This window comes from Pipistrellus kuhlii, unplaced genomic scaffold, assembly GCF_014108245.1.
Source record: "Pipistrellus kuhlii isolate mPipKuh1 unplaced genomic scaffold, mPipKuh1.p scaffold_m20_p_33, whole genome shotgun sequence".
Taxonomy (NCBI): Eukaryota; Metazoa; Chordata; class Mammalia; order Chiroptera; family Vespertilionidae; genus Pipistrellus; species Pipistrellus kuhlii.
Window position 1 is genome coordinate 4,453,041 of NW_023425533.1, and position 14,751 is coordinate 4,467,791.

General features: G+C 39.0%; 2 protein-coding genes across 3 annotated transcripts in view; one reads left to right on the forward strand and one right to left on the reverse strand.

Annotated features, from left to right (window-relative positions):
* FRMPD3 (FERM and PDZ domain containing 3) overlaps nucleotides 1-14,751 on the forward strand; it is a 119,494-nt gene that overhangs the window by 87,760 nt on the left and 16,983 nt on the right. The gene's annotated exons all lie outside the window — the stretch shown is intronic.
* Nucleotides 3,218-13,187, reverse strand: LOC118731878 (vesicle-associated membrane protein 5-like). Its single transcript, XM_036460767.2, has 3 exons — nucleotides 13,179-13,187; nucleotides 13,039-13,043; nucleotides 3,218-3,868 (listed from the first exon to the last, which is right to left on the reverse strand). Exon 3 carries the CDS (start codon nucleotides 3,828-3,830, stop codon nucleotides 3,480-3,482), a length of 351 nt encoding a protein of 116 aa, XP_036316660.1. The 5' UTR covers nucleotides 3,831-3,868; nucleotides 13,039-13,043; nucleotides 13,179-13,187; the 3' UTR covers nucleotides 3,218-3,479.

Consider the following 14,751-nt stretch of genomic DNA (forward strand, 5'->3'; position numbering starts at 1 on the left):
TTCCTACACCTCATCCATGCTTGATCTTAGCCAAAGGCCAAGAAGTGATTCCCCAGCGGATCCTGAGTTCCCTAGGTACAACCACTAAGGCCTAAATTGAAGTCACTAGATGTGGTTACATTGACTATATTTAGAGGGGCACTGTGGTCTATTGAAAACAAAGGGCTTGAGATCCAAAGTTAGAGAGACATGGGTTCCAGTCCCAACTCTGCTGTATCTTAGTTGTGTGATCATGAGCAAGGTATATAAACAGAGTCTCAGTTTCCCCATCTATTCACTTTCAGGCGTCTTCAAACTACGGCCCGCGGGCCACATGCGGCCCGCAGAGGAGTCTGATCCGGCCCGCCAGGTTTTTTGGGCAGTGAGCGCAGCCGAGGTGTTACAGTAGGAATTAGTAGTTCATATAGTCCGGCCCTCCACTCTCTGAAGGACCGTGATCTGGCCCCCACTTTAAAAAGTTTGAGGACCCCTGAATGATAATAGAACTTACCTTATGAGGGATTGACAGGACCATGTGGGACAAAGTCCTTTTAAGAGCAGAACATATTTTTGCTCTTTTTATTATGATTGAAAGTTCATCATATGTCCAGTGATGTGCTTCTTTTTAACAAACAGCTTTATTTAGATGTAATTTCCAAGCCATAAAATTCACCCACTTAAACACTACTCAATGATTTTTTTTGTGGTTTTGGTTTGTTTGTTTTTCAAGACTATTCTTTCAATATATGTTTATTGATTTTAGAGGAAAGGAGAGGGAGATAGAAGCATCAATGACGAGAGAAGCATTGATCAGCTGCCTCTTGCACGCCAGCTACTGGGGATTGAGCCCAGCAACCAGGGCATGTGCCTTTGACTGGAATGAAACCTGGGACCCTTCAGTCCACAGGCCCATGCTCTATCCACTGAGCCAAGCCAACTAGGGCACAACTCAATGTTTTTAAGTATAATTAATACTAGAGGTCCGGTGCACAAAATTCATGCACTGGGGGAGAGGGGTCCCTCAGCCTGGCCTGTGCCCTCTCGCAGTCCCAGAGCCCTTGGAGGATTTCTTACTAAGCCCACAGTCAGACATCCTTAGCTCCGCTGCAAAGGCTGGAGAGGCTCCTGCCATCACTGCTGGGCTTGCCAGCCATGAGCCAGGCTTCTGGCTGAGCATCTGTGTTGAGCATCTGCCCCCTAGTGGTCAGTGCACATAATAGTGACCAGTCCTTCTGCCATCAGGCCGAAACCGGCTCTCAGACATCCCCCAAGGAGTCCCAGATTGTGAGAGGGCATAGGCCAGGCCAAGGGACCCCACCGGTGCATGATCAGGCCAGGGAGGGACATGTGAGGTTGGCCAGCTGGGGAGGGACCACAGGAAGGCTCCAGGGCGCATCTAGTCTGTCTCACTCAGTCCTGATTAGCCAGACCCCAGCAGCAAGCTAACCTACTGATCAGAGCTTCTGCCCTCTGGTGGTCAGTGCATGCCATAGCAAGCAGTTGAGCAGCCTTAGCATGTATTTAGCATATTATGCTTTGATTGGTTGAATAGCCAACTGGATGACCAAACACTTAGCATATTAGGCTTTTATTATATAGAACTAGTGGCCCGGTGCACGAAATTCATGCAGGGGGGTGTCCCTCAGCCCAGCCTGCACTCTCTCCAATCTGGGATCCTTTGGGGGATGTCTAACAGTCAGACATCCCTCTCACAGTCTGGGACCACTGGCTACTAAGTGCTCACCTGCCTGCCTACTTCCTCCCTCCCTTCAGGCCTGACCACCCCCAACTGCCTGCTCTTCAGGTCTGATCACCCCTAACTGCCCCCTCTGCTGGCCTGCTTGCCCACAACTACTCTCTCCCCTGCCAGCCTGCTCACCCCCAACTCCCCCCTCCCACTGGCCTGGTTGCCCAAAGCTGCCACCCCCCAACTTCCCCCTCCGCCAGTCTGATTGCCCCCAACTGCACCCCCTGCTGCCCTGCTCACCCTTAACTGCCCCACCCTGCTGCCCTGATCACCCTCAACTGCCCTCCCCTGCCAGCCTGATCGCCCCTAACTGCCTCTGCTTCTACCCCACCATTATGGCTTTGTCCAGATCTCTCGGTCTAATTAGCATATTACCCTTTTATTAGTATAGATATTCACACGCCTGTGCAATCATTGACACAGTTTAATCCTAGGATATTTTTGCCCCTCCTAAAACAAATGCTGTCGCCATTAATATTCATTCCCTATTCCCCTCCTAATCACATTCTTGTCCTAAGCAACCACAAATTCACTTTCTTTCTCCATAGATTTGCCTTTTCTGGACATTTCACATAAATGGAATCATATAACATATGGTCTTTTGTGGCTTGCTTTTTGCACTTAAGCATAATGTATTCAAGGGTCATTCATGTTTTAGCCTACATTAGCCCTTTGTTTCTTTTTATGGCCAAATAGTATTCCATTATATGAATAAACCACATTTTGTTTATCCATTCTTCAGTTGATGAACATTTGGGTTGTTTCTACCTTTTGGCTATTTTGAATAATAATGTAATAAGCATTCATGTACAAGTTTATGTGGGGACGTATGTTTTCATTTTTCTGGTGTATACCTAGGAGTGGATTGGTATTGATTGTCAGAAGCTGCCAGACTGTTTTCCAAAATGACTGCACCAGTTTACATTCCCATTGGCAGAGTTGGAGGGTATAATTTCACCAAATCCTCTCCAAACCATGTTATTGTCTTTTTTTTTAAGCTTTCTTTTTTTTTTTTCTTTTTAAATATATTTTATTGATTTTTCATAGAGAGGAAGAGAGGGATAGAGAGTTAGAAACATCGATGAGAGAGAATCATCGATCAGCTGCCTCTTGCACCACCCCCACTGGGGATGTGCCCACAACCAAGGTACATGCTCTTGACTGGAATCGATCCGGGACCTTTCAGTCCGGAGGCCAACACTCTATCCACTGACCCAAACCGGTCTTGGCTCTTTTTTTTTTTTTAATTAAATTTATTGGGGTGACATTGTACAACATGAACATACAGATTTCGGGTGTGGGCTTCTGTGTTACAAGATCTGTATATTGCACCATGTGCCCACCACCCTGAAGGCAAATCTTCTCCTATCACCATATATTAGGACCCTTTTCCCCCCTACCCTCTCCCTCTGGCAGCCACCACACTGCGGTTTGTATTCACAAGTTTCAGTTTTATATCCCACATATGAGTGAAATCATATAGTTCTTTACTTTTTTTTTTTTTTTTTTTTTTTTTTTACTTTTTAACCAAGCAGCAGTGTTTACTGAGCTCCAAGTGGGGCTGGGCTGGCGTGGCCAGTGCAGCAGGTTGCCCTCAGGGCCAGTCAGTGGCGTGATGGGAGATGCAAAGGTGCACACTTTGGAGCTGCCTTCAGGCGCTCACTCGGGTGGCTCAGATAGGAGCAGGTGCCAATGTTCTTTGGGGACCAGAATCAGCCAGTGTGGCCATTCGGCCTCTCCAGGCCCAAGTGGGTCAGCCCCCAGGGCTCGAGGCAGGACCTGAGTCCTGGGCCTGTGGGCCACTGCTGCCCTCACTTCTCTGTGGGAGAAAGATGACCAGCAACACAATCAGGATGATGAGCAGGCCACCGCCCACCACCAGCCCCAAACAGACACGCCAACGGATGTTCTCCCATCGCTTCTTCTGGGCCAGGGTCTTGGTTGTCTTGCTGAACGCTGAGCTCATGTCCAGGAGTTGGTTTGAACGCTGCTCCAGCTCCGAGAGTTTCCCATCGCGCTCCAGGACCTTGTCAAAGTTGTTGAGCATGATTTCCGTCACCTCGTCCGCCTGCCGCTGGCACTGCTCCAACTTTTCCCCTGCCATGGTTGCTGCTGCCGCCGCTGGGCTCGCTGCTGCTCCTCCTAGTTCTTTACTTTTTCTGTCTGATTTATTTCACTTTTCATAATGTTCTCAAGGTCCATTCATGTTGTTGCAAATGGCACTATTTCATCCTTTCTTATGGCTGAGTACTATTCCATTGTGTAGGTGTACCAGACCTTCTTTATCCAGTCCTCTATCGTGGGACACTTGGTTGTTTCCATGTCTTGGCCACTGTGAATAGGGGATCATATATCTTTGTGAATACATGATTTTGAGTTTTTCGGGCATATACCCAGGAGAACGATTGCTGGGCCATATGGTAGCTGTATTCTTAATTATTTGAGAAATTGCCAGACTGCTTTCCATAGTGGTTGTATCAGTCTACATTCCCACCAGCAGTGGTTGAGGGTTCCCTTTTTTCCACAACCTCTACAACACTTATTATTGCTTGTCTTATCTATAATGACCACTCTTACAGGTGTGAGGTGGTATCTCATTGTACTTTTTATTGGTATTTCCCTAATTGCCAGGGAGGTTGAACATCTTTTCATATAACTAGTTGCTATTCAGATGTCTCCTTCGGAGAGGTGCATTTTCAGGTCCTTTGCTCACTTTTTGATTGGGTTATTTGTTTTTTTGGTGTTGAGTTTTATGAGTTCTTTATATATTAAATATTTTGGAAATTAAACCTTTATCTGAGCTATTGTTTTCAAATATCTCCCATATGGTTGGCTGACTCTTTGTTTTGTTGTCAGTTTCTTTTGCTGTGAAGAAGCTTTCTAGTTTGATATAGTCCCATTCATTTATTTTTGCCTTTACCTCCCTTGCCTTTGAGATCAAGTTCATAAAATGTTCTCTGCAACCAAGGTCCATAAGTTTGATTCCTATGTTTTCTCCTATGTAAGTTATTATTTTGGGTCTTATATTTAGGTCTTCGATTTATTTTGAATTAAGTTTTGTACATGGGGACAAATTATAATTCAATTTTGTTCATTTGCATGTGGCTTTCTACTTTTCTTAGCACCATTTATTGAAGAGACTATCTTTACTCCATTGTGTGTTTCTGGATCCTTTGTTGGAAATTATCTGCCCATATGTATGTGGTTTTATAGCTGGGCTCTCTATTCTGTGTGTCTGCTTCTCTGCCAATAGCATGCAGATTATCATAGCTCTGGAGTATAATTTGAAGTCAGGTAGGGTGATACCCTAGCTTCATTCTTTTTTCTCAGGATTTCTTTGGCTTTTGGGTGTCTTTTGTGGTTCCATACAAATCTGATGGTTTCTTTTTCTTTTTTTCTTTAAAAAATGACATTGGTCCCTCACCAATTTGGCTCAGTGGACAGAGCATTGGCCTATGGACTGAAGGGTTCCAAGTTCAATTCCAGTCAAGGGCATATGCCTGGATTGCCAGCTCAATCCCTAGGAAGGGCATGCAGGAGGCAGCCAATCAATGATTCTCATCGTTGATGTTTCTATCTCTCCTTCCTTCTCCCTTCCTCTTTAAAATCAATAAAAAATATATTTAAAAAATAACATTTGGATTTTTATGGGGATTACATTAAATCTGTATATTGCTTTGGGTAATATGGCCATTTTAACTATGTTGATTCTTCCCATTCATGAACATGGAAATTTGTTCCCGTTTCTTGTATTTTTTTCAATCTCTTTTAATGTTTTGTAATTTTCAGTACATAGGTCTTTCATCTTTTTTTAAAGTTTATTCTAGGTATTTTATTTTTTCTGTTGCGATTACAAAAATAATTGTTTTTTTTCATTTCTTTTTCGGTAGTTTTGTTGTTAGCATACAGGAAGGCAATGGATTTTTGCACATTGATTTTGTATCCTGCAACTTCACTGCATTTGTTTATTGTTTCTAATAGTTCTTTTGGTGGAGTCTTTAGGGTGTTCTATACACAGGATCTTATCATTCACAAAAAGTGATTGTTTTATTTCTCCCTTCCCAATTTGGGTGCCTTTTATTTCTTTTTCCTGCCTTGTTACTCTGGCTAGGACTTACAGCACTATGTTGAATAAGAGTAGTGAGAGTAGACATCCTTGTCTTGTTCCTGATCTTCAAGGAAAAGTTTTCAGTTTTTCATCATTGAGTATTACTGTATATTGGCTGAAGGTTAATCATATATGGTCTTTATTATGTTGAGGTACTTTCCTTCTTTTCCTATTGAGTGTTTTAATCATAAATTGATATTGTATCTTATCAAATGCTTTTTTCAATACATATATATATATATATATAGATATAGATATATATAGAGAGATATATATACACAAGATCATATGATTTTTATCTTTTCTTTTGTTAATGTGATGTATTATGTTGATTGATTTGTGAATGCTAAACCATCCTTGTGCCCCTGGAATGAAGCCCACTTGATGGTGATGTATTATTTTTTGGATGTACTGTTGTATTTGATTAGTTAATATTTTATTAGGGTTTTTGCATCTGTATTCATCACTTATATTGGTCTGTAGTTTTCTTTTTTGTTTTATGTTTGCCAGGTTTTGGTATAAAATTGTAATCCAATTAATCCAATTTCATTGGGTTATATTGGTCTCATAGAATGTGTTAGGAAGTATTGCCTCTTCTTCAATTCTTCTTTTTTTTTTTAATTTAAGAAGGATATGTTTTAAGTATTGTTTGAATGTTTGGTAGAATTCCTGTTTTCTGGGAGGTTTTTGATGGTTATTTCTATTTCCTCACTGCTGATTGGTCTATTTAGATTTTCCAGTTCATGATTTAGTCTAGAAAGGTTATACATTTCTAGGAACTTATCCATTTCTTCTAGGTTATTGAATTTGATGGCATTTATTCTTTCATAATATTTTATGCTCCTTTGAATATCTGTGACTCCTCTCTCATTTCTGATTTTGTTTATATGGGTCTTTTCCCCATAGTGAGTCTATTCAAGGGGTTGTCAGTTTTATTAATCTTTTCAAAGTACTAACTCTTTGTTTTATTTTTTGTATAATCTTTTTGTTCTATATTTCATTCAATTCTGCTCTAATTTTTTTTTCTTCTGCTTTCTTTGGATTGCTTTTGTTTTTCCTTTTCTAGTTCTTTAACATGTGATATTAAATTGTTTACTTGGGATTTCTCTTGTTTCTTGAGATAGGCCTGTAATAACTTCCCCCTTTTTATTGCTTTTGCTGCATCCCAGAAGTTTTGATGTTATATTGTCATTCTTTTTTGTCTCTGTATAAATTTTAATCTCATATTTTATTTGTTCTTTCACCCAGTCATTTTTTTTAATAGTATGTTGTTTAATCTCCAGGTATTTGTGGGTTTCTTTACTTCTTTTGTGCAGTTGATTTCTAATTTTAAGGCATCATGGTCAGAAAATATACTTGGTATAATTTCAACTTTCTTGAATTTGTTGATGCTACTTTTTAAAATTAAATATTTATTGTTGGTGGCATTACATATGATCCTCTTTCCCCCCATTCACCTCTTCTAGCCCACCCTGCCCCTTGCCCCAGGCCTTCAACACCCTTTATCTGTCCATGGATATATATATATATATATATATATATATATATATATATATATATATATGCATATTAGTTCTTTGGTTGATTTCTTCCCACCCACCCACTCTCCCCCTCCTTCTTTTTGAAATTCTGCAGTTTGTTCTATGCTTCTATGTCTCTGTATCTATTTTGTTCATCAGTTTATTTTGTTCATTAGGTTCCACATATGAGTGAAATCATGTAATACTTATCTTTCTCTGACTGGCTTATTTCACTTAGCATAAGTCCCTCCATGCTGTCTCAGAGGGTAAGAGACCCTTTTTTATACTGCTGCATAGTATTCCCTGGTATAAATTTACCACAGCTTTTTTATCACTAATCTACTGATGGGTACTTAGGCTGTTTTCAGATCTTAGCTATTGAAAATTGTACTGCTATGAACATAGGGGTGCATATGTCCCTTCTGATTGATGTTTTGGGTTTCTTATGATATATTTCTAGAAGTGATGGGATCACTGAGTCAAGTGGGAGTTCCATTTTTTACTTTTTTGAGAAAATTCCATACTGTTTTTCCATAATGACTATACCAATCTGCATTCCCACCAGCAGTTTACAAGGGTTCCCCTTTCTCCACATCCTCGCCAGCACTTGTCATTTGTTGATGGTACCCATTCTGACAGGTGTGAGTTTATACCTCAGTGTCATTTTAATTTTCATCTCTCTGATGATCAGTGACTTTGAGCATTTTTTCATATGTCTTTTGGCCATCAGTGTGTCGCTTTGGAGAATTTATCTATTTAAGTTCTTTGTCCATTTCTTATTAGATTGTTGGTCTTCTTTTGTTGAGTTTTATGAGTTCCTTATATACTTTGGATATTAATCCTTTATCAGATGTATCATTGCCAAATATGTTCTCACATATAGTGGGCTCTCTTTTCATTTTGTTGATGGTTTCTTTTGCATTGCAGAAGCCGTTTATTTTAATGTAGTCTCACTTGTTTATTTTCTCCTTAGTTTCCTTTGTCCTAGGAAATGTGTCTGAAAATACTATTGTAGTATATTGCTATGAGAGATGTCTGAGATTTTGCTGCCTATGGTTTCATCTAAGATTTTTATGGTTTTCTGTCTTATACTAGTATTTTAGTCTTTTATCCATTTTGAGTTTATTCTTGTGTAAGGTGTAAGTTGGTAGTCTAGTTTCATATTTTTGTGTGTATCTATCCAATTTTCCCAGCACCACTTATTGAAGAGACTGTCTTGACTTCATTGTATGTTCTTGCATCCTTTGTCAAATATTAATTTAGTGTAATGGTGTGGGTTCATTTCTGGGGTCTCTGTTCTATTCCTTTGATCTATATGCCTGTTCTTGTACCAGTACCAGGCTGTTTTGATTATAGTGGCTTTATATCAATAGTATAACTTGATATCTTATATTGCAATTCCTCCAACTTTGTTCTTCTTTCTCAAGATTGCTGTGGCCATTTGGCATTTTTTGGTTCTATATAAATGTTTGAAGCAATTGTTCTATATCTGTGAAATTTGCCGTTGGTATTTTAATAGGGATTGCATTAAATCTGTAGATTGCTTTTGGTAGTATGGACATTTTAATGATATTAATTCTACCAATCCATGAACATGGTTGTCTCCCATTTGTTTATATATTTCACTATCTCTTTTTTCAATGTACAAGTTTTCCGAGTACAAGTTTTTTTATCTCCAAGGTTAAGTTTATTCCTAAGCATTTTAATTTTTTTGTTGCAATGGTAAATGGGATTGTGTTTAGTTTCTCTTTCTGAGAGTTCGTTGTTGGTATATAAAAAAGCCAAGGATTTTGGAGTGTTGATTTTGAATCTTGCTACATTGTCGAATTCCTTTATTAACTTTACTATTTTTTTTGGTGGAGTCTTTAGGATTTTCTTTGTACAATATGATGTAATCTGTGAATAATGAGAGATTTCCTTCCTCCTTTCCAATTTGGATCCCTTTTATTTCTTCTTCTTGTGAATAGGACTTCCAGTACTATGTTGAATAAGAGTGGTAAAGTTGGCCATCTCTGTCTTGTTCCTGTTCTTAGGGGAAATTGTTGTAGTTTTCCCCTTGAGTGTGATATTCACTGTATATATATATAGCTTATCGTATGTGGCCTTTATTATGTTTAGATATGATTCCTCTATTTTCACTTTGCTGAGAAATTTTATCAAAAATCAATGTTGGATTTTGTCTAATGCTTTTTATGTATCTATTGATATGATCATGTAATTTTTGTCTTTCAGTTTGTTATTTGATGTATCACATTTATTGATTTGTGAATATTGTATGAGCCTTGCCTTCCTGGAATAAATCCCACTTTGTCAAGGTTTATGATCTTCTTAATATATTGCTGGGTCTGATTTGCTAATATTTTTATGAGGATTTTAGCATCTAAGTTCATCAGGGATATTGATCTATAATTTTCTCTTTGTAGTGTCTTTATCTGGTTTTGCAATTAGGATAATACTGGCTTCATAAAAAGAGCTTGGAAGTAGTCCTTCTTTTATGGTTTTTTGGAATACTTTGAGGAGTGTAGTTTATAGTTCTTCTTTGAATATTTGGTAAAACTCCCCTGTGAAGCCATCCAAACCAGGGCTTTTTTTCTTTTCTTTTCTTTACTTCTTTTTTATTTTATTAGTTTTTATTTCATCAGTTGTTATTGGCCCATTTAGGTTTTATGATTCTTCTTGTTTAACTTTTTGGAGATTGTATTTCCCAAGGAATTTGTCCATTTCATCCACATTGTCCCCCTTTTTGGCATATCATTGTTCATATTTTCTTACAATCCTTATATTTCTGTGGTGTCAGTGATTACTCCTTTGTTTTTCTTTCAGATTTTATTTGGATCTTGTCTTTTTGTTTCTTGAGGTGTGTGGTTAATAGTTCATCAATCTTGTTTATCTTTTCAAAGAATAAGTTCTTTGTTTGATATTTTTGTATTTTTTAGTCCCTATATCATTTATTTATATTCTAATCTTTATTATTCCCTTTATTCTACTTACTCTGGACTTTCCATTTTAAAAAATATATATTTTATTGATATTCTACAGAGAGGAAGAGAGAGAGAGACAGAGAGCTAGAAACGTCCATGAGAGAGAAACATCGACCAGCTGCCTCCTGCACACCCCCCACCGGGGATGTGCCTGCAACCAAAGCACATGCCCCTGACCAGAATCGAACCTGGGACCTTTCAGTCCACAGACCAACGCTCCACCACTGAGCCAAACCGGTTTCGGCTGGACTTTCCATTTTGTTATGTTTATAATTCTTTAACTTGTAGGGTTAAAATGTTTATTATTAATTTTTATTGTGTTTTGAGCTAGGCCTATAGTGCTATGAACTTCTCTCTCAGGACTGCTTTAGCTGTGTCCTATAGATTTGGGGTTGTTGTGTGTTCATTTTCATTTGTTTCCAGAAATTTATTTATTTATTTGTTTATTTGTTTGTTTTTAATCTCATTGGTAACCCATTTATAGTTTAATAACTTGCTATTTAGCATCCATGTATTTGAATGCTTTGATTTTTTTTACTATAGATGATTTCTAATTTCGTTCCCTTGTGATCTGAGAAGATGTTTGATATGATTTCTATTTTCTTGAACTTGTAGAGCCTTGTTTTGTGACCTAACATGGGTCTATCTTTGTGTATGATCCATATGTCACTTGAACAATGTATATTCTACAGCTTTGGGGTGAAATGTTCTCTAAATGTCAATAAAATCCATCTAATCCAATGTGTCATTTAGAGTCACTGTTTCCTTGTAAATTTTTTGTCCAGAAGATATATCCAGTGAAGTCAGCAGGGTATTCAAGTCCGCTATAATGACTTATTGTTGTCGATCTCCCCCTTAAAGTCCTAAAAGTTTTAAAAATATATATATTTAGGTGTTCTTATATTGGGTACATATATGCTTACCAGGATTATATCCTCTTCTTGAATTGATCCCTTTAGTATTATGTGTGGCCTTTTGTGTCTCTTGTTATGGCCTTCATTTTGAAGTCTGTTTTGTCAGATATGAGTATTACTATCCCAGCTTTTTTTCATATCCATTTGCATGGAAAAAATTTTTCCATCCCTTCACTCTCATCCTGTATGAGTCATTTGTTCTGAGGTGGGTGTCCTGTAAACTTCATAGAATTGGATCATATTTTTATATCCATTAAACAACCCTATGTCTTTGGTGGGAGCATTTAGGCCAAGCATGTCAAACTCACAGCTCGCAGGCCCCATGTGCCCCACAACAAATATTTATGCGGCCCAGCTAATGTAACAGTATGTAAGAAATATTTTAATAAAAAATTCTAGCTGAAACCACTTTGGCTCAGTGGATAGAGCATCGGTCTGCAGACTGAAAGGTCCCAGGTTTAATTCTGGTCAAGGGCATGTACATTGGTTGTGGGCATATCCCTGGTGGGGGGTGTGCAGGAGGCAGCTGGTTGATGTTTCTCTCTCATCGATGTTTCTAGCTCTCTATCCCTCTCCCTTCCTCTCTGTAAAAAGTCAATAAAATATATTTTTTTAAAATTCTAGTAACTTAATTTTTACAATATCCTATTATACATAATTATTAATAATGAACTACAACACTCACTAATGAATGATTACTATAATGTGTTGCATTCATTTCCCTTATGCACCTTACATGCAGGTGCACCTATTCTCTCCACTAATACTAGCAGTGAATATTTTAGCAGCCAATTGCGACATCATTAGTCTTGGACTGACTTGTTTGGTGTGTGCAACAAGAAATATTTCACTTTTGAACAACAAGAAAAATAGGTTTATTTGTATTATGCTTATTAATTTGTGTAGTTATTCAGTGTCTGATAAGTTAATGTTCAAGAAAAAATAATAACTTTATTATAATGTTCTATTATTTTATGTTAACAATTACTCATTTATTTCAGTCCTGGGTATTCAGCATATCTCTCAAAATAAACCTACATTTCTATGAAAATTGAAGCTTTTTTTTTTTGTGGCCCACATAAACTTAAAACTTGTTTATTTAGCCCATGTTGGCCTTTGAGTTTGACATGCTTGATTTAAGCCATTTACATTTAAGGTTATTATTAATAGGTACTTATTTATTGCTATTTTAATTCTGTACGCCTATGTTTCTCTCAATACATATTTCTTCTTCTCATTACAGCAGTCCCTTTAGCATTCTTCTCATTCTTGTTTTGGTGGTGATAATCTCCTTAGGCCCTTTTTTTTTTTAAGATCTTTATTTCGCCATCTAGTTTGAACAGTAGCCTTGTTGGATATAGTAATCTTGGTTTCAGATCCTTGCTTTTCATTACCTTGAGTACTTCATGTCATTCCCTGTAGAGCTTCTGATAAGAAATCATCTGACAGTCTTATGGGAGCTCCTTAGTAGGTAACAAATTGCTTTTCTCTTGCTGCCTTTAAGATTCTCTTTTGTCTTTAATTTTCCACATTTTAATTATGATACTAGTGCCCTGGTGCACAAAATTCATGCACAGAGTGAGGGTGTCCCTCAGCCAGGCCTGCACCCTCTCCAATCAGGAACCCCTCGAAGGATATCCTACTGCCAATTTACAGTGATTGGGCCTAAACCAGCAGTCAGACACCCCTCTCACAATCTGCTGGCTTCTAACCGCTCACCTGCCTTCCTGAGTGCCCCTAACCATTCTGCCTGCCAGCCTCCAACTTCCCCCCACCGCCAGCCCCCAACTTCCCCTCACAGCCAGCCTGCTTGCCCCCAAACGCCCCCCTGCCAGCCTGATCACCCCCAACTGTGTTATGTAAATGTCAATTATATTCATTTGTTGAGGGGACAATTGGCATATTAGCCTTTTATTATATAGTATATACACTGAGTGGCCAGATTATTATGCATTCAGAGATCATAATAATCTGGCCACTCAGTGTATTGTTATGTTTCATGTTGTCCCACAGCTTCCTTAAGTTATCCTCCTGTTTTTAATTATTTTTCCTTTTTATTTCTCTGATTGAGTGATTTTTCCTGCCCTGTCCTCTAATCCAGTGTTTCCCAACCTTCTCTCATGATGAGAATCACCTGGTGGAGTTGTTAAAACACAGATTCTTAACAACTCCACCAGGTGATTCTCATCATGAGAGAAGGTTGGGAAACACTGCTCTAATCCACTGATCCCTTTCTCAGCTTCTCCTAATCTGCTGTGTATCCCTTTCACTGTGTTCTTGATTAGTGCTAGGTCATTCTTCATAGTTACTGTACCATTTCTCATGCTATTGAGCATCTTTGCCATCATTATTCTGAATTCTGTGTCTGACAAATTTCTTATCTCCATTTTATTTAGTTCTTCTGGAAAATTCTCTTATTTTTTTGTCAGGGGGTTTTTGTTTTTTCTCTCCCCACTTTGGCTGCCTGTTTGGGTTTGTGACTATGTATTAGGTAGATCTTCTATATCTCCCAATATCTGGTGCAGGACAGTGTCAAACACTGTTTCTGATTAATTAGATCAGGCAAAGACTCAAAACCTCCATAGACCTGCCTCTGCCTGCAGACTGCTTGGATTAAGTGTTGAGTAGCCTAAGGCAATTGTCCATAGGTGGTGCAAAAGGTTTTCTATCAGGATGGGTCAATTGCTTCTGCCTGGAGGCTGTTATTCTCTGTCTCTTAATGGGTCTCAGAAACTCCAAAGGGTGGGACAAGGTGTTTTCCAATAGGGTGGGGCAACTGTCTTCTCGCCCCGGCCCACCCAGGAAACCCACCCAGGCAAAAAACGCCTGGATAGCAAAGGTCTGCCTGAGAAAGATGTTCTCCCCAGTGTGAGGAAATGACTCAGCACAGGAAACTGGGCTGTCTACCTTCAGAGCTCTAACCCCAGAGCCCCCAACCCTGGCTTCTGTTCACACAGTTCCAGTCCACTCTGCCCTCCCTCTCCTGGAGAGCAAGGTGAGTGGCTGCACACAAAAGTTTGTGTATTGACCCTATAAGAGGGTGCATGCATTTCCAGCCATCTCTCTTTAACAGCAACCCAGATCTTTTCACAGCCAGATGTTAGGTAGGTGCTTTTGCTCCCTACTGGGGGACCCAGCTTGCGGTTTAGACACCAGAGTTCTCAGTGGCAACCTCCCATAGCTGAGATATCTCTTAGGAACTTCAACTGCTATCTGTTGGAGCCCAGCCAGCCCTTATGCACTTCTGCCCTTCCTGTCAGTCTGTGTAGTCTCCACTTTCTGTCCTTGGTTATCAGGGTTCTCTCCAGCTAGTCTTCAGTTGATTACTCAGGATTTCTTTTGTGTGTATATTTTAGTTGTAATTCCAGTTTGATCCTGGGAGTGTGTCAGTGTGGCATCCAATTACTACACCCCTATTTTTAATCTGTTGATGCTAGTTTTGTGATCCAACATATGGTTTATTTTGAAAATGTTTCATGTGCACCGGAGAAAAATGTATCAT

What these genes read in the sequence shown, in the direction of transcription:
- LOC118731878 (XM_036460767.2), bottom strand. Translation starts at nt 3,830, where the DNA reads ATGGCAGGGGAAAAGTTGGAGCAGTGCCAGCGGCAGGCGGACGAGGTG.